Source organism: Echeneis naucrates, chromosome 5, assembly GCF_900963305.1.
Source record: "Echeneis naucrates chromosome 5, fEcheNa1.1, whole genome shotgun sequence".
NCBI classification, from domain to species: domain Eukaryota; kingdom Metazoa; phylum Chordata; class Actinopteri; order Carangiformes; family Echeneidae; genus Echeneis; species Echeneis naucrates.
The window spans coordinates 842,655-861,354 of record NC_042515.1 but is presented as its reverse complement, the minus strand read 5'-3'; the positions used below and the strand labels follow the sequence as shown (position 1 = coordinate 861,354).

The following is an 18,700-nucleotide window of genomic DNA, read 5'->3' as shown; positions in this document are numbered from 1 at the left end:
CGAACTGCCTTTCGTCCCCGCCTTCTGACCAATCAGGAGGCATGACGTCACTCCGCCGTTTGAATATTCATCACTTTTCGCGGGCTTTGAGCGGTCACATGGCTGTTTCGCGCGTAAAGCGACTCTCGGCCGGAAGAAGAAGCGTCTTCAGCAGCAGACAGAAGCAGCAGCAGCAGCAGCGATGGCGGTGAGTAGATAAAAACCGAGAAAGACGGATAAATCACACGATCTCTGCTTTAATGTTCTGACCTAAACTGACAACAGAGAAACAATTCACCGACTCTTTGTTGCTGCTTGTATTCCTGATGAGAGTTTGTTGTTCTGTGGGGATAAGATGAACGAACAGAGTTAATAATCAGCCGGTTTCTGTCAGAAAACACGAAAACGAGTGAAAAGATGAAATCTGAAAACACTGAAAACACTCAGTCTTTAGTCTGAACTTTGAACAGTCTGTTTGTGTTGGTAAAGAAAAGGCCATGTGGCTTTGGAGCTTCTGTTGAACAGAACCAAAGCTCAAACTGCTTCAGTTTATCCTCTAAACACGAAGAACATGTTCATTTTTAACAATAACGTAGAAATTCATAAACTGCACATTATTACATTATCATTACTGTTTCCTGTCTCTGCATCAGTTACTCTAACATAAGATCAAAAAAGATGTACAACAACAATGGAAAGAAATTATATTTTAGTATATTTAGTGAGAAACTGGACCTTGATCTTAAGCATCTGCTTTTAAAAATACAAACTGGGAAATAAATCATGAAACAAAAGGATCATTGATTTATTTTTGAAAGTGATGTCAAAGCAGGTACCAGCTCAGTCAAAAAAGACTAAAAGGTGGAAAAAAACACAAACATAATACAATCAGTTTAATTCAGAACAGAGTTTGAGCATCAACAACGAACAACAAACTAAAATCATAGTTAACTTTGGCGATGTTTTAAAATAAAGACTAAAGTGCCGGTGTGTTCGATAGGATTCCTCTGAGTCCTTTCACATGGCCACCAGCCCCAGCCGAGCCTCCAGGAGGGGGGACCTGACGTCCAGCCCCGGACGGGACCTGCCGCCCTTCGAGGATGAGTCGGAGGGGCTGCTGGGGGAGGGACATCTCCCCAACGAAGAGGAAGAGGATGGTGATGGGGAGGAACTGATCGGGGACGGGATGGAGAGGTGAGGACGGAGGTGGATTCGCCCCGGAAGTTTCCAATACGAGAGGTTTTTTTTTTTTTTTTTTTTTTTCAGATAAACAGATTAATGCTCCTCCTCACTCAGGGACTACCGTGCCATCCCAGCACTGGATCGGTACGAGCAAGAGGGTTTGGACCTGGATGACGAGGATCTATCGGAGCTGTCACCTGGCGCTCGGGCCGCCGCCGAGGAGGCCATGAGGAAGAGGGACAGAGAACAGGGGATCAGCGGACGACTGAGGATCGGGCTGCTCTATGGTGGGTCAGATATCTCTGTTTAAGCTAATTCAACATTTATTAATGTTACTGATTAAAATGTTACTCCTTCCAGAGGGATAAACCAAAGAAGTTGGCAAAATTGGCCCCTTGAAAATAAGTTCTTTGTTTTGTTGTTATCCAGACAGTGAAGATGAGGATGATGAGCGTCCGGCGGCCCGACGAAGGCGGTTTGCTGAGAGAGCAGCGGAGGGCGTTGACGGAGAGGAGGAAGAAATGATTGAGAGCATTGAGAACCTGGAGGACATGAAGGTTTGTGTGACGACGTGGCAGTGATCTCGTGTCTGAGCTGGATCTGGACTCTTGACTTCATTTTCCCGCTCTGCAGGGCCACACTGTGAGGGAGTGGGTGTCGATGGCAGCTCCCAGGCTGGAAATCTACAACCGCTTCAAGAACTTCCTGCGGACACACGTGGACGAAAATGGCCACAACGTCTTCAAGGAGAAGATCAGCGACATGTGTAAAGGTAACCGCGGACACGCTAACCAGTCTCTGTCGTGGACTCTCAGAACTGGTTTTAACTGAATGAACCCAAACTTTGCATCCAGAGAACAAAGAGAGTCTGGTGGTGAACTATGAAGATCTGGCTGCCAGAGAACACGTCCTGGCCTACTTCCTGCCAGAGGCTCCCAGTGAAATGTTGAAGGTGAGTTGAGTTCAGGTGCTGCTCAGGTTTAGTTTGCTTGCTGTTTTGTTTGTCAGCTGATCCAAATGTCGTCTCCGTCTGTGCTCAGGTGTTTGATGAGGCAGCGAAGGAGGTGGTTCTAGCCATGTACCCGAAATACGACCGCATTGCTCACGAGATCCATGTCCGCATTTGCAACCTGCCGCTGGTGGAGGAGATCCGCTCCCTCAGGTGAGTCCTCTGCATATCTCTTTGAGACATTCAGAGTTGATTTTATCATTTTATGTAAATAATTAATGTTATGTGTTTTGGTCTGACAAACTGCAGTAAATGTTGCTCCTCTGGAAAAGTTGGAAGAAGCTCCATCTTAATGTTTCAAATGTGAAAATTATCTAAAATAATGTAAGTCTGTACCGTATTGTCAGATTCAGCCTCTCTGACAGCTCTTCCTCCTCCTCTTCCTCTTCAGGCAGCTCCACCTGAACCAGCTGATCCGGACCAGCGGCGTAGTGAGCAGCTGCACCGGCGTGCTCCCCCAGCTCGGCATGATCAAGTACAACTGTAACAAGTGTAACTTTGTCCTGGGGCCTTTCTTCCAGTCCCAGAACCAGGAGGTGAAGCCGGGCTCCTGTCCCGAGTGTCAGTCCCGAGGACCCTTCGAGATCAACATGGAGGAGGTGAGCTGTCTGTGCTCCTGAGGACACTGTGACCTCACAGAACTCTGGTCAGTATGATTTTTATCCTGGCCTCGGTGGATGACGCCGTTCTCTTCCTTCTGCAGACGGTTTACCAGAACTACCAGAGAATCACCATCCAGGAGAGCCCGGGGAAGGTGGCGGCCGGCCGCCTGCCCCGCTCCAAGGACGCCATCCTGCTGGCAGACTTGGTGGACAGCTGCAAGCCTGGAGACGAGATTGTGAGTGTGAATTTAGTTTGAATGTTTAATCCTTCAACCTCATGGAAAATGAGACTAAGACGTAACCCCGCCCCCACCAGGAGCTAACAGGCATTTACCACAACAACTACGACGGCTCTCTGAACATGTCCAACGGCTTCCCGGTGTTTGCCACTGTCATCCTGGCCAACCACATCACCCGACGGGACGAGGGCGTCGCTGTGGCTGAGCTGACGGACGAGGATGTCAAGGCCATCGTGGCCCTGTCCAAGGACGAGCGCATCGGAGAGAGGGTGAGGGATCACGGCGCAGACGATGAGATGCCACCACACTGCAGGCCATATCACAGCTGTACAGATGTTTTCTGACCGCTTCTGTCTTGTGTTCAGATCTTCGCCAGCATGGCTCCATCCATCTACGGCCACGAGGACATCAAGAGGGCCCTGGCCCTGTCGCTGTTCGGAGGGGAGCCTAAGAATCCAGGTCTGAACTCTGGCCTTTAATTACAGCCACTGGATTGAACCCCGCAAACTCTCAGAATGAACAGCCCTCTCTGTCCTCCAGGTGGGAAACATAAAGTCCGAGGAGACATCAACGTCCTGCTGTGTGGAGACCCGGGAACAGCCAAGTCCCAGTTCCTCAAGTATGTATCAAGAGACCAAGACCCAGAGTCCAGGTTTATAGTCGGTGTGAATGTATAAACAGATTCATAGATAAATTTATATGGAAACAAAAACTAAATATACCTTTTTGTCTGTTTAAAGCTAAGTTTCTGTTGTGGTTTTCATCTCTCTACTTCCTGTGCCTAATAAACTGATCAGTGTATCAGCAGATTTAAAATAGAGCCCCTGAAAACAATCGTCCTGGCACCCTTTCCTCTGCAGATACGTGGAGAAGGTGGCGAGCCGTGCCGTGTTCACCACCGGTCAGGGCGCTTCGGCCGTCGGTTTGACCGCCTACGTCCAGAGACACCCAGTCAGCCGCGAGTGGACGCTGGAGGCCGGCGCGCTGGTGCTGGCTGACCGCGGCGTCTGTCTGATCGACGAGTTTGATAAGGTGAGAGACAGGACTGGATCTGTTTCTGCAGAAGTTAGAATAAAACCCAGAGCAGACGTGTGACGGACTCTGTACTGCAGATGAACGACGCCGACAGGACCAGCATCCACGAGGCCATGGAGCAGCAGAGCATCTCCATCTCCAAAGCCGGCATCGTCACCTCGCTGCAGGCCAGGTGCACCGTCATCGCCGCCTCCAACCCCATCGGTGCGTCAGACGAGACGTGTTTTTATTCAGCACTGCTGATTATTTCAAAGTGTTTCTGTCCATGAAAATCGACGTTCACAGTTCAAATTGAATGGGATGTGTTGAGCTGCTGTGGGGAAACCGATCCTCTCTTTAACACACTCGTCTGGAACGATTGAGCCGTTCTGTGAATGAACTCCTTCTGACTGGTGAACTTCTTCTGCAGGTGGAAGGTATGATCCCTCCCTCACCTTCGCTGAGAACGTCGACTTGACTGAGCCAATCGTGTCGCGTTTTGACGTGTTGTGTGTTGTCAGAGACACCATCGACCCCGTGCAGGTACACAACCACACACACTCCTCATTCAAATCATCTGATTCTGTCTGATCAGTTCGGACTCTGTTCTCTGAACTAACTAAAACACTCTGAATGTTTCCTTCTTTTACTGACAAAAGCAGAATAACCAAAGAAAAGTTGAACACATTAATGAGATGATTTTTTTTTTTTTTTTATACGTACTTCATATTTCTCATCAGAGTGTGAAAAAGTGAAAACATATTTACTGCCATGAAACAAACTGACTCATAATTAAATTTCAGCCCCACACCAGATAAATCCTATTTATTTTTTAATCTTTTCAACAGAAGATTTGAGGTTGAGTTTAATAAAGTTAAATGGATATCAAACTTATTTCCTTTTGTTGATTGGCTCTTTTTTCCTGCCGACCAGGACGAGATGTTGGCGCGTTTCGTGGTCAGCTCCCACATCAAACACCACCCCAGCCACAGGGAAGGGGGCGTGGCCTTGGAAGAGGTTGTCCTGCCCAACTCATCCGACGTGCCGCCGATTCCCCAGGAGCTGCTCAGAAAGTACATCATCTACGCCAAGGAGCGGGTACGAACACGCCCTGAGACACTTCCTGTCTCACCAGCATCGCATTAAATATCAGAAACCTGCTGTTGAACCTTCTTCATGATAGAAAACAACTTTTTCAGTTTAGAGGCTGAAGTCTACTTTAGTTGATGAGCTGAGAAGCTTCTGAGTGGAAAAATTACGCTGGATCAGGTTTATTGATATTTGAAGATAGATTTTTATTCTTTATGTGCAGATTCATCCCAAACTGAACCAGATGGATCAAGACAAGGTGGCTCGCATCTACAGCGACCTCCGTAAGGAGTCCATGGTGAGTCCTCCAAAGTGAAACGTGTTCAGACATCCTCCAGTTGTTTTCTGCAGCTTTTCAATGTCGGTCCGATGTCGCTCTCAGGCCACAGGCAGCATCCCCATCACAGTCCGCCACATCGAGTCCATGATCCGCATGGCCGAGGCTCACGCCAAGATGCATCTGAGGGACTACGTGCTGGAGGACGACGTCAACATGGCCATCAGGGTCATGTTGGAGAGCTTCATCGACACGCAGAAGTTCAGCGTGATGAGGAGCATGAGGAAGGTTTGTCTATTTTTAATAGTCAGGTCTCTATTGGACGCTCCTATTGGCTCAAGTGGGTGACCTCACGGCCAATCAGAGTCTCTGGATCAGTCCTATATGTTTCTGAGTTTGTGTTGACAGATATTTGGAGCTGATTTTTTTTTTTTTTTTCCCCCCCAATCAACTCCACATGATGAAGACCTTTGGTTTGATTTTCTGCCTCCTAGCGAGAGCAGGTGAAGCTCGCTGGTTTTTGCTGCGCTGATGTTCATGAAGTTGTTTTTGTGTCTGTCTCCAGACCTTCGCTCGATATCTCGCCTTCCGCAGAGACAACAATGAGCTGCTGCTCTTCATCCTCAAACAGCTGGTGGCTGAGCAGGTGGCCTATCAGAGGAACCGCTACGGCGTTCAGAACGACTCCATCGAGGTCGCGGAGAAAGACCTGCAGGACAAGGTGACGAGGCCTCGCCGTGTTCTTGTTTCTGCGGAGCGTTCAAGGGAAACGCACTGACTTTTTCTAATCATCTTCATCTTGTTTCCTCCTCTTCCTCCTGCAGGCGCGACAGATCAACATCCACAACCTAACGGCGTTCTATGACAGCGACCTTTTCCGCTCCAACAAGTTCAGCCATGACGGCAAGAAGAAGCTGATCCTGCAGCAGTTCTAGGACCTGCCCTCCCCCGCCACACGTCCTCGTCCTCTTCCTCCTCCCCCGTAGTAAAACTTCATGAACTTTTCAGGTCTAAACTGATCTGGATGTGAATTTGATCTTCATCAGTAGCAGAAGGTCGGCGGCCGACTGATGGTGCTGGTCTGCGGCGGCTCTGCTGATGTTTCCAGAGGTTTATTTTGTAGATTCACAAAGTCAGCGTCACTTCCTGTTTATACTTGATGTCATCACTGCGGTGTCGTCAGTCGTCGCTCAGATGAGGCTGATTGTAAATAGATGTACATGTTTGTGTCGGCGCCAGAAGTGATGGAAGAAAATGTTAAAATGTGGTAAAGCAAAAAAACAAAAACCCATTTGATGTTTCTACTGTTGTGTTGGCTTGATGTTGGATTGTTGATCTGTTTTGATATTAAACTTGTATTTGTTAAACAGCCTGTTTGTCTGTTTGCGCACTTTGGCTCATAAACTGATTTAATTTTATCCACCTGAATGCCTCATCACAGTCTCCAGATGATGAACCTTAAAACACTGAAGTGATCTGTTAACAATCACACCGTCGGCCATCTTCAATTTATAAACATTCCGGAAGAAAGTTTAAAGATGAAGAAAAACAAAATCTTAATGTGGTCCTAAAAGGGTAAAAATTCCCTCTGGTGTTTTAAGAAAAGTTTTGAATTTATACATGTAAACTTAAAGTATTAAATTAGCTTTTATATTCTCCAATTTTGACCAAATTAATGAAAAGCTCAAAATAAACTGATCAAACTTTAATGGTTTTAACATATTTAACAGTTTTTAATCATGCAGAAGGCCTTCGGGTTTTGGGTTTGTTTACTTTATTTTCTTTGGATTTTTTTTTTTTTTTTTTTTTTTTTTTTTTTTTTTTTTGTGGTGTTATAATGTCCGAGCAGCCCCTGAACGTAGCTCCGGTTCGGTGCGCCCTCTGGTGGTCTGATGCGGAACGACGGCAGCTGGCGGTTATTTCAGGTCTGCTGCAGCAGCATCAGAGACCCGGACCGGTACCAGGACCAGGACCGGGACCAGGACCAGGACACTGCAGACAGCAGCCCCGACAGGCGGCCATGAGCTCCGGGTCTCCCTGATCAGGATCCGGCTCCACATCCAGAAACCCGACAGACCCAGATCCAGATCCAGGAGGACGGACACCGAACACTGCAGCAGACATGCCGGTTCTGATCCACATCAGTCTGATCGGTGAGTGTGTTCATTTCAGCTCAACACAAACACACACACACATTTCAAAATAAGAGCACAGGGGCTTCGTTTGGCTTGGTTTCGTGTTTTTCTTTTTAGAAAATCCAGTCCAGAGAAATGAAAGAGTTCGAAAACAGGACGGTCAGATGAGTGTTCGAGTCCCCACTGAGTCCAGTGCTGCAGCAGCAGTGATGTTGTGTTCGTGTTGTGTTTGTGAACAGTGATGTTGTGAATCAGGGTGGAACCAGCGCTGCATTCAGGGACCTGCTTTTTCCTTTTTCATGAAGCGTTCAGGTTAAATTCTGAAAGTGGATTCACAGACAGGCACCGTGTGGGAGGAACACACACTGCGGTGTCTGACACACACACACACACACACACACACACACACACACTGCCAGGCATCTAAAATAATTTTCCTCCATCATCACAGCGTTTTTCTGCATTGTCATTAAAATCGGCTCTTCGATGGTTCAGACTTGTACAACCTTAAAAAACTTCCTTGTTTCAGATCAACTGTTCAAAAAAATCTGAAACAAACAACAAACATTACAATACAACAGAAAAACAACAAACCTTCAAATGACAGAAACAGGACGGTCAGTTATCAAATCAGAGCAGCATTGAGTTTTTTTATTTACATGTCAGAAGATTTGCTGTTAAAGTTGTTTTTTTTCTGTTTGCTGTCTTTTTTTATAGATATAATAAAAATAATTCATCCCAACAGCTGCACAATGGTTGAGTGCGTTAGTGCCTCTGAAGTTGTGTTGTTCTGGTGTGTTTTTGTGAGTCTGTCTGCGTCTGCAGACTCCTCGTTCATGAGGACGTATTTGATGTTTTAAAGATAAAACAGGGACGACCTTCCTGCAGCATGAGGGGGATTTGGTGGATTTAGGGTCCCAGCCTAAGCTGATCTGGGGTGTTAAAGCATGAAGAACATATTGTACCCAAAATGAGGAAAAGAAGCTGAACCATCAGATTTTACTGTGAAATGAAACTGAGGATTTTCAGTGATTTTCTAAATGTCAACTTTATTTTAATGAGCAGACGAGACGTCGAAAACATTCAACATCTGTCCAAATATTCACGTAAAACAACGAGAAGCAGGATGTTTGTTAATGACTCAGAAATGCAGCTAACGTTGCTGTCAGTTTTTATTTCTGCTCTCTATCAGAGGGGAAGTTTCCATTAGAAGGTTAATCTGTTTCACATGTTTGATGAGCCATCACAAAAATGTTTGAAACCCAGAATGTGGTTTTTCCTTCAGCTGCTTTCACCTCTGACCGATAAAAATGGACCCCCTCCTCTCTGCACACATTGTGTGGGTTTTTGTGGGTCTGCTCTGAGGTTCGTTGTGGTGTGATGACCTTTGGAGGGCACCCCCCACAGCAGCAGCTCCGTCCGTCCGGCTGGCTGCAGACAGAAACCTGAACCTGCAGCCATTCATGAACATCAGGGGCCTGTGAGGGCGGTCAGACTGTACTGAAGTCTATGGGAAAATGTCCCTCCTCCTCCCTGATGAGTTTCTGGTCTCAACATGAAATACGACATGATGTTCATTTAGAGGGAAAGGGGAGGGGCTGGGGGGCGGGGCTACAGCTAACCCTAACCCTAACCCGACTGCTACTGACAGACTGAACCATCCAATCAGGAGCAGAGCAGGTCAGATTCACCTTCTCCTTTAAATCGGGTTTCTGCCGGTAAAGAAATCTAAAATGGTTGATGACTAAACTTCAGACTGGAGCTTCAAAATGGCGGCTCTCAAACTGATGTGTGATGTCATGGCAGGCTGACGCCCCGCAGTCCTCCTGTCCTCCTGTATCTGTCCTCCTGTATCTGTCCTCCTGTATCTGTCCTCCTCCTGTATCTGTCCTCCTCCTGTATCTGTCCTCCTGTATCTGTCCTCCTCCTGTATCTGTCCTCCTCCTGTATCTGTCCTCCTGTATCTGTCCTCCTGTACCTTGTCCTCCTGTATCTGTCCTCCTGTATCTGTCCTCCGGTATCTGTCCTCCTGTATCTGTCCTCCTGTATCTGTCCTCCGGTATCTGTCCTCCTGTACCTTGTCCTCCTCTATCTGTCCTCCTTCTGTATCTGTCCTCCTGTACCTTGTCCTCCTTTATCTGTCCTCCTCCTGTATCTGTCCTACTGTTCCTTGTCCTCCTCTATCTGTCCTCCTGTATCTGTCCTCCTGTATCTGGTATCTGTCCTCCTGTATCTGTCCTCCTGTATCTGGTATCTGTCCTCCTGTATCTGTCCTCCTGTATCTGTCCTCCTCTATCTGTCCTCCTTCTGTATCTGTCCTCCTGTATCTGTCCTCCTGTATCTGGTATCTGTCCTCCTGTATCTGTCCTCCTCCTGTATCTGTCCTCCTCCTGTATCTGTCCTACTGTTCCTTGTCCTCCTCTATCTGTCCTCCTGTATCTGTCCTCCTGTATCTGTCCTCCTTCTGTATCTGTCCTCCTGTATCTGTCCTCCTGTATCTGGTATCTGTCCTCCTGTATCTGTCCTCCTGTACCTTGTCCTCCTCTATCTGTCCTCCTTCTGTATCTGTCCTCCTGTATCTGTCCTCCTGTATCTGGTATCTGTCCTCCTGTATCTGTCCTCCTGTATCTGTCCTCCTGTACCTTGTCCTCCTTTATCTGTCCTCCTCCTGTATCTGTCCTCCTCCTCTATCTGTCCTCCTGTATCTGTCCTCCTCTATCTGTCCTCCTGTACCTTGTCCTCCTTTATCTGTCCTCCTCCTGTATCTGTCCTCCTCCTCTATCTGTCCTCCTGTATCTGTCCTCCTCTATCTGTCCTCCTGTACCTTGTCCTCCTGTATCTGTCCTCCTCCTCTATCTGTCCTCCTGTATCTGTCCTTCTCTATCTGTCCTCCTGTACCTTGTCCTCCTGTATCTGTCCTCCTGTACCTGTCCTCCTGTACCTGTCCTCCTGTACCTTGTCCTCCTGTATCTGTCCTCCTGTATCTGTCCTCCTCCTGTATGTGTCCTCCTTTATCTGTCCTCCTGTATCTGTCCTCCTTTATCTGTCCTCCTGTACCTTGTCCTCCTCTATCTGTCCTCCTGTACCTTGTCCTCCTCTATCTGTCCTCCTGTATCTGTCCTCCTGTATCTGTCCTCCTCCTGTATCTGTCCTCCTGTACCTTGTCCTCCTGTATCTGTCCTCCTGTATCTGTCCTCCTCCTGTATCTGTCCTCCTGTATCTGTCCTCCTTTATCTGTCCTCCTGTATCTGTCCTCCTGTATCTGTCCTCCTGTATCTGTCCTCCTGTATCTGTCCTCCTCCTGTATCTGTCCTCCTGTATCTGTCCTCTTGTATCTGTCCTCCTGTATCTGTCCTCCTCCTGTATCTGTCCTCCTGTATCTGTCCTCCTGTATCTGTCCTCCTGTATCTGTCCTCCTCCTGTATCTGTCCTCCTGTATCTGTCCTCCTCCTGTATCTGTCCTCCTGTATCTGTCCTCCTTTATCTGTCCTCCTGTACCTTGTCCTCCTGTATCTGTCCTCCTGTATCTGTCCTCCTCCTGTATCTGTCCTCCTCCTGTATCTGTCCTCCTGTACCTTGTCCTCCTGTATCTGTCCTCCTGTATCTGTCCTCCTCCTGTACCTTGTCCTCCTGTATCTGTCCTCCTCCTGTATCTGTCCTCCTGTACCTTGTCCTCCTGTATCTGTCCTCCTGTATCTGTCCTCCTCCTGTATCTGTCCTCCTGTATCTGTCCTCCTTTATCTGTCCTCCTGTATCTGTCCTCCTGTATCTGTCCTCCTTTATCTGTCCTCCTCCTGTATCTGTCCTCCTTTATCTGTCCTCCTGTATCTGTCCTCCTCCGTTATCTGTCCTCCTCCTGTATCTGTCCTCCTGTATCTGTCCTCCTGTATCTGTCCTCCTCCTGTACCTTGTCCTCCTGTATCTGTCCTCCTCCTGTACCTGTCCTCCTGTATCTGTCCTCCTGTATCTGTCCTCCTGTACCTGTCCTCCTGTACCTTGTCCTCCTTTATCTGTCCTCCTGTATCTGTCCTCCTGTACCTGTCCTCCTGTACCTTGTCCTCCTTTATCTGTCCTCCTGTATCTGTCCTCCTCCTGTATCTGTCCTCCTGTATCTGTCCTCCTGTATCTGTCCTCCTCCTGTACCTTGTCCTCCTGTACCTTGTCCTCCTTTATCTGTCCTCCTGTATCTGTCCTCCTCCTGTATCTGTCCTCCTGTATCTGTCCTCCTTTATCTGTCCTCCTGTATCTGTCCTCCTCCTGTATCTGTCCTCCTTCAGTTCTGCTGGCTCGGCCGGTCCTCCACAGAGAGGACGTTTGATGCTGCTGGTTTTTTCGACAGTGCGTTCTTTTTAAAGGTGAACTTTCTGTCCCAGCAGATCGTCATGTTGTGATTTAATCAGCTCATGACTTTAATTAAAGCTCTTGACTTTCTGTGTTTTTCTATCTTTAGTTTTTTGAACTATTCGAGCTTCGCTCTTTGTGAGCCGCCATTTTGAAGCTTCCAGTTTGATATTTTTCTTTCAGCCATTTTGGTTTTTGAAACCAGAAGAAGCCAAATTAGGAGGAGGATGTGGACGGACCTGATCTGGACTCTGGCCTGTTTCTGCAGCTCTGTTTGTTTTGGGCTTTTTTTTTGTTGGCTCATTGTGACTCCTCAGACTTGACCCGGTTCTGGGCAGGAGAAGGTGCTGGACTTGTTTAGCAGCGAAGGTTTTGGGGTTCAGAGGACAGAAACTGAAACAGGCTCTCGTGTTTCAGGCTTATTGGGTCTGATCAGATAATCTGCTCAGTCAGCTCTGAGGTCAGACAGCCATCTGTGGGCCCAGACAGAGTGCACCATGGGATACGGGCCAACGGCGTCCAGTCATCCTCCTTCTGTTACGTCCTACGTGATGTTCAGCAAATCTGGAGGGATTATGGGATATTGTGTTTTTTTAACAGCCAGAAGAGCATGAATATTATGAATAAAAAAAAAAGATTGATGTCATGCTCACATTTTTCCCATCTACGTTCACACAGCATGACCAAAATATTCAGAGACGGCTGCAGAAGAGTCGGCAGGATTATGATTTCTTCATAAAACATTTGGATAGTTATAAAATTTAACATGAAGTCAGACATGAAAAACGTCTCATTACAACGTTTGGTTGCCAGGTTGGGGAAAAAACATTGATATACAAAGCATCAGTAAATGTTTTCTTAGGCTTTATGAGGTCTGCATGAAGAAATGTGAATGCAGCTGTGAGTGAGTGAGTGAGTGAGTGAGTGAGTGAGTGAATGAGTGAGTGAGTGAGTGAGTGAATGAGTGAGTGAGTGAGTGAATGAGTGAGTGAGTGAGTGAGTGAGTGAGTGAGTGAGTGAGTGAGTGAGTGAATTAATGAATGAAGGAGTGAATTAATGAATGAATGAGTGAATTAATGAATGAAGGAGTGAATTAATGAATGAAGGAGTGAATTAATGAATGAAGGAGTGAGTTTGACAGACGGCTGTGAGACTGCTGCAGCTGTGGAGACGTCAGAGTTTTACCAGGAAACGAATGACTCAACTGTTGAAGGCAGACAGACTTCTGTCTTCAGACCAGACGAACCGAGCTGCAGTGTGTTTCCCTGTTTTTGTTGTTGTTGTTGGTTTATTGGTAACAAACGTTTTTGTTTCATTCATTCAGTCTCTGGAGGTTTCACGTTGACAGTCGAGTGTTTCTGCTCTCCCTCCTGCAGCTCTTGTTGCCAGCTGTGACGCCTCCAGACTGGCTTTGTCTCAGCGGGTGATTCCTGTCCGTCCTGCTGCTGAGCGTCAGTTCCAGGAAGGAAGCCCAGCCCTGCCTCACTTTATCCAGGAATCAGTCAGGACCAAGCGCAGCTCGGTCCACGAGTTGGTGCGAGCCCAGCCGCACCTGGTGCACGACATGGGCCGGCCCGAGGTTCTCTCCCGTTCCCAGGCCCAGACCAACGCCTCTCAGTCAAACCCGCCGTCCCCCGTCAGTCAGGACAGACCCAGGACCGCCGCCGCCGCTGACCAAAACCTGGATGTGGAGGAGGAGATGGAGGTGAGGGTCAGTTTAAAGGCGGTAAAGTGAACGAGCAGAGATGTTCGCCACATCAGAGCATGACGAAGGAGAAACCATCCGTAGAAATCGAACAGTCATAGAAGGATATTCCCGACACGTCAGTAAATCAGTGTTGGAATTTAGAGTGTGCTCGTCGTCGTCTCAGTCTGTCCAATCGTCTCAGTCTGTCCAGTCGTCTCAGTCTGTCCAATCGTCTCAGTCTGTCCAACTATCTCAGTCTGTCCAATCGTCTCAGTCTGTCCAATCGTCTCAGTCTGTCCAACTATCTCAGTCTGTCCAATCGTCTCAGTCTGTCCAACTATCTCAGTCTGTCCAATCGTCTCAGTCTGTCCAATCGTCTCAGTCTGTCCAGTCGTCTCAGTCTGTCCAGCTATCTCAGTCCGTCCAATCGTCTCAGTCTGTCCAACTATCTCAGTCTGTCCAATCGTTTCAGTCTGTCCAACTATCTCAGTCTGTCCAATCGTCTCAGTCTGTCCAACTATCTCAGTCTGTCCAATCGTCTCAGTCTGTCCAATCGTCTCAGTCTGTCCAATCGTCTCAGTCTGTCCAGTCGTCTCAGTCTGTCCAGCTATCTCAGTCCGTCCAATCGTCTCAGTCTGTCCAACTATCTCAGTCTGTCCAGCTATCTCAGTCTGTCCAACTATCTCAGTCTGTCCAATCGTCTCAGTCTGTCCAGTCGTCTCAGTCTGTCCAATCGTCTCAGTCTGTCCAATCGTCTCAGTCTGTCCAACTATCTCAGTCTGTCCAATCGTCTCAGTCTGTCCAATCGTCTCAGTCTGTCCAACTATCTCAGTCTGTCCAATCGTCTCAGTTTGTCCAATCGTCTCAGTCTGTCCAGTCGTCTCAGTCTGTCCAACTATCTCAGTCTGTCCAATCGTCTCAGTCTGTCCAGTCGTTTTAGTCTGTCCAACTATCTCAGTCTGTCCAATCGTCTCAGTCTGTCCAACTATCTCAGTCTGTCCAATCGTCTCAGTCTGTCCAATCGTCTCAGTCTGTCCAACTATCTCAGTCTGTCCAATCATCTCAGTCTGTCCAATCGTTTCAGTCTGTCCAACTATCTCAGTCTGTCCAATCATCTCAGTCTGTCCAACTATCTCAGTCTGTCCAATCGTCTCAGTCTGTCCAACTATCTCAGTCTGTCCAATTGTCTCAGTCTGTCCAATCGTCTCAGTCTGTCCAATTGTTTTAGTCTGTCCAATCGTCTCAGTCTGTCCAATCGTCTCAGTCTGTCTAATCGTCTCAGTCTGTCCAACTATCTCAGTCTGTCCAGTCGTCTCAGTCTGTCCAACTATCTCAGTCTGTCCAATCGTCTCAGTCTGTCTAATCGTCTCAGTTTGTCCAACTATCTCAGTCTGTCCAATTGTCTCAGTCTGTCCAATCGTCTCAGTTTGTCCAACTATCTCAGTCTGTCCAATTGTCTCAGTCTGTCCAATCGTCTCAGTCTGTCCAATTGTTTTAGTCAGTCCAACTATCTCAGTCTGTCCAATCATCTCTCTGATTTCAGCGTATGGTTCATCTGGTGACTCCCCAGGACTCCGCCCGATACGTCAGCGACCCGGAGACGGAGCTCTTTAATAGGCCAGGAGCTGGCGATGCCTCCCAGGAGGCCTCAGGCTTCTATGGGACAGACATGGAGGACAGAGAGAGGAGAGGAGGAGACGAGGAGGAGGAGGAGAGGAAGGGAGGGAGGGACGATCCAGACGCCTTGGAGGCCAATCGCACTACGCCGGATCTGGACGCTCTGATTGGTTAGTGGCAATGATTTTCCTGACAGAGCCATCACACAGATGTGTTTCTGATGTGTGTCTTTGTGTCTCACAGGTTACAGCCCGTTTTTTCACCCCTCCAGCTCTGAGCAGCGCGGCAGTACACCCCCCCCGGCCGAGGTGCCTGACTCTGGGCTGCAGGAGCGTCGTGCTCCTCCCGTCCTGGAGGTGAGGACGGAGCGCTTCATCTGACTCAGAAATCAGTTTGTCCAGAATGTTTTTTTAATCCTCAGATATAACCAAAATAACACTTCTGTTCTTCCGGCTGTAAACTGAGAACAGGAGACTCTGAACTGTCCGTCTTCTGATATTCAGATTGTCCAGCAGCGTCAGAAACTTCCTCACACAAAAATCAAAAAATTACTGAAGAAAAGAGTAACGAGCAGGAACACAGTCAGCTGCAGTTGGACTGTAATTGGATTATAATGAATCAGATTTCATCCGGACTGAAGTTTCAGTCTGAACATTTCTCATCATTCCTGCTACAGACAAACACAAAAACACAAAAATATCCTGTTTAGTGACGTGCCTCCTTTTCACCTGCAGCTCCATAGAAATGCATAAAGCTTTTACTGTGTTTGAAGGTGAAGCGGAGTTATTATGGGATGGATTTGGATGTGACCTGATTACCTGTCGTTCAGGTGGGGCCCACAGAGAGAGAGCTGTTGGAGGCTGAGGCGGAGGAAGACGCTCAGTCCAGCGGATACGGACTCCTTCACTCCTCCATCATGACGGTCAGAACAACTTCTTCTGCTGCGGATGGAGGCGACGCCGCAGGGACCGCCACCGCGGAGACCGACACCGGCACCGACTTTGGGCTGCTGGGAAGTTACACCAAAGGTATTTTAAATTCACAAGTCTGGGGCTTGTTGGTGTTTTTGGTGCATTTTGTTAACTTTAGCTTTTGTCAAGTTTGACCTTGTTGTGTGTCACTGCAGATGAGACAGAGGATGAAGGTCGCCGGAGGGAGGAGGAGGAGGAGGACGCTGGACTAGCCCACCCAGGTGAATTCAGCCAGAACCCGACCGTCCCAGAGATCGGCATGGCTCCCAGCAGAGAGCCTCTGCAGCCCAGCGTGGAGGGAAACGACGCGCAACACAAACTGAAAGGTGAGTTGGCGGCGATGGGAACGGTTGGCGTCACGCTCAGATGAATCACGTCACTGTAAACAGATTCTCCTGCTGCAGAGACGGAGGGACAGAGGACAAGACACGTCGTCCCTCTCACCACAGAGCCCCCCCCGACCAGCTTCACCTGGGATGGGCTGGAGAAGACCTCACCCCTGCCGGCTCACAGGTCAAAGGTCGGCAGCGGCCGCGGGGTGACAGGGGCGGTCCCACCGGCCAGCGATGTTGACGAGCTGCTGCAGGCGCAGCAGGTACAGTAAGAGCTGAGAGGACAGACGTCCTCCTCACAGTCCCACCGTAGTTACAGCTGTCTTCTCTCAGGTGGTGTGTGTCGACTGGAGCGAACTGACCGGACGAGGATACATCGTCCTCAACCTGATGCACAACTTCAACTGTGTAAGTACAAAGAAATGAAAAGGGCTGCGTTAACAGCTGCTCACTGAGCATCCAGTGGGGCAAGACAGCGAGTCCTCGGTCCTTTAACAGACTGGAGCTTTCTTAACTGTGTGTGTGAACACAGGAAGAGTTTCGTGTCAATCATGGCGTTCGCTTGCTGAAGATCATGGAAGAAGTATTTGCTCGCAGAATGAACAGCCCTGAGGGATCATGGGTACTCTACCTCAGCAAGCCGACACACCAGCAACACCAGCTGCTGATGAACGTGGCTTCTGAACAGGGTGAACACACACACGCTCTCTCACAGTAAAACTCTGGGTGGATTTCAGGTGTAAGTGTGTAAATTGCCGCCCTCTGTTGTGTCTTGCAGGCGTGATCACGACCAAGGAGGTGCTGATGATGCTGGGACAGATCAGGAAGAGTCTGAATAAGGTCACAGCCGCTTTCTCCTCTTCTCTGATATAAGCTTTCCATAATAATCACAAATATTTGGTTTTATTGAACAAAGACACAAAAGACAAACACACACAGACACATAAATAAAAAATGAACAACAGCATCAACTGGAAATACAAAAACGTATAAAAACTAGGTTCATACTAAGAGAAAAAGGTTGAACCAGCTGATGATCTGAGGTCTAATTGGTCTTAATGATGTCATGAGGAAATGTGATGTGTGTGTGTTTGTGCGCCACCTCAGGTCGGTATCCAGAACTACAGCGCAGCCAGCAGCTGTCAGTCTCGGCCCAGTCAAACACGCAGCGACTACGGGAAGCTGTTTGTGGTCCTGGTGATCATCGGCTCCGTGTGCATGGTCATCATCACATCTGGATTCATCTACATCTGCTGGCAGAGACGGCTGCCTGCGACCAAGACCACGGTTGGTGACGACGCGTCTCTAAAAAACATGACCTAACTTCAGGAACAAACCAAAAGTCACTGAGCTCCAGTCCGGTTCGTCTGAAAAGAATAAATATGAATTTAAATGTGATCTCCGAGCAGAGTGAGCTGGATCAGATGACTCTGATCTTAAAGATTTGATTCGATGCATCTGTTGTCATTTAATTATTGCTCATGAATCAGGACACACTTTTCGTTGTACTGGACTGCAGTCAGTCAGACTGGTGGGGGCAGGTGGTTTCGAAGGACTGCACAATATAGAGCTTTACTCCTTTTAGCTCTCTACATCGACTGATGGATCAGCTGTCAGAGGAAGTTTATGCTTCAGCATCTTTCCACAGGAAGAGAAGCTGCTGTTCTGATGTGGAGGTTAATGGGTGATCGATAAATACCTCCAAAGTTTTATCAGCCAATCAGCAGTGAGCTGTTATCTGTTAGGAGTCACACTCATTGCCCTGTGTGTGCTGTCTGACCTGGCTGACCTGTGGTGGAGCCGGAGGAGGCCAAACATAGAGCTAAAAGAGAACTGGGCTGTAACTTCTGTCGTCTAATAAAAGGGGATTGTTTTTACTTCGCCTTGCAGTTTCGTGCCGAGGAGCTTCACTTCGTGGAAAACGGTTGCCACGACAACCCCATGCTGGACGTGACCAACGACCCCCAACCCGAAATGCAGGAGAAGAAGCCGAGCACCAACGGGCTGGCCGGGGGCGGAGGAGAGGGGGGCAGGGAGGACGGCAGTCGCTGGCAGGTGATAGGATGATCTGAGTGGATGTGTGTGTGTCTGTGTGTGCGTTCTCAGTAACAGTGTAAGGCCTCGTCTCATTTTGTCTTTTCAGGTGTTTGTGAATCAAGCTGCGACTGAAGAGGAGGAAGAGGAGCAGGACACACATCTCTGATGGACGAAGAGGTGAAAGGTCAC

At 48.2% G+C, this 18,700-nt stretch overlaps 2 protein-coding genes across 2 annotated transcripts; both read left to right on the top strand.

Moving 5' to 3' along the window:
- The first annotated feature begins 113 nt into the window (after positions 1-113).
- mcm2 (minichromosome maintenance complex component 2) lies at positions 114-6,753 on the top strand. The gene is made up of 20 exons (XM_029501479.1): positions 114-187; positions 980-1,173; positions 1,276-1,448; positions 1,591-1,718; positions 1,795-1,933; positions 2,016-2,113; positions 2,202-2,323; positions 2,562-2,769; positions 2,874-3,008; positions 3,089-3,280; positions 3,377-3,470; positions 3,552-3,630; positions 3,872-4,043; positions 4,124-4,250; positions 4,456-4,568; positions 4,959-5,123; positions 5,338-5,412; positions 5,497-5,679; positions 5,957-6,112; positions 6,216-6,753. The coding sequence occupies exons 1-20, from the start codon at positions 182-184 to the stop codon at positions 6,324-6,326; spliced, it is 2,670 nt and encodes an 889-aa protein (XP_029357339.1). The 5' UTR covers positions 114-181; the 3' UTR covers positions 6,327-6,753.
- A 760-nt stretch (positions 6,754-7,513) lies between these two features.
- On the top strand, positions 7,514-18,677 carry podxl2 (podocalyxin-like 2). Its single transcript, XM_029502344.1, is given in 12 exon segments — positions 7,514-7,544; positions 13,244-13,572; positions 15,098-15,206; positions 15,415-15,527; positions 16,001-16,199; positions 16,298-16,737; positions 16,808-16,882; positions 17,007-17,163; positions 17,253-17,314; positions 17,582-17,761; positions 18,365-18,529; positions 18,618-18,677. Coding segments are annotated over 12 exon segments (1,920 nt in total).
- The last annotated feature ends 23 nt before the right edge of the window (positions 18,678-18,700 follow it).

What these genes read in the sequence shown, in the direction of transcription:
- mcm2 (XM_029501479.1), top strand. An exon ending in TCGAGATCAACATGGAGGAG is followed by an intron (nt 2,770 to 2,873) that starts GTGAGCTGTCTG and finishes TTCCTTCTGCAG; the next exon opens with ACGGTTTACCAGAACTACCA. An exon ending in GCCAAGTCCCAGTTCCTCAA is followed by an intron (nt 3,631 to 3,871) that starts GTATGTATCAAG and finishes TTTCCTCTGCAG; the next exon opens with ATACGTGGAGAAGGTGGCGA.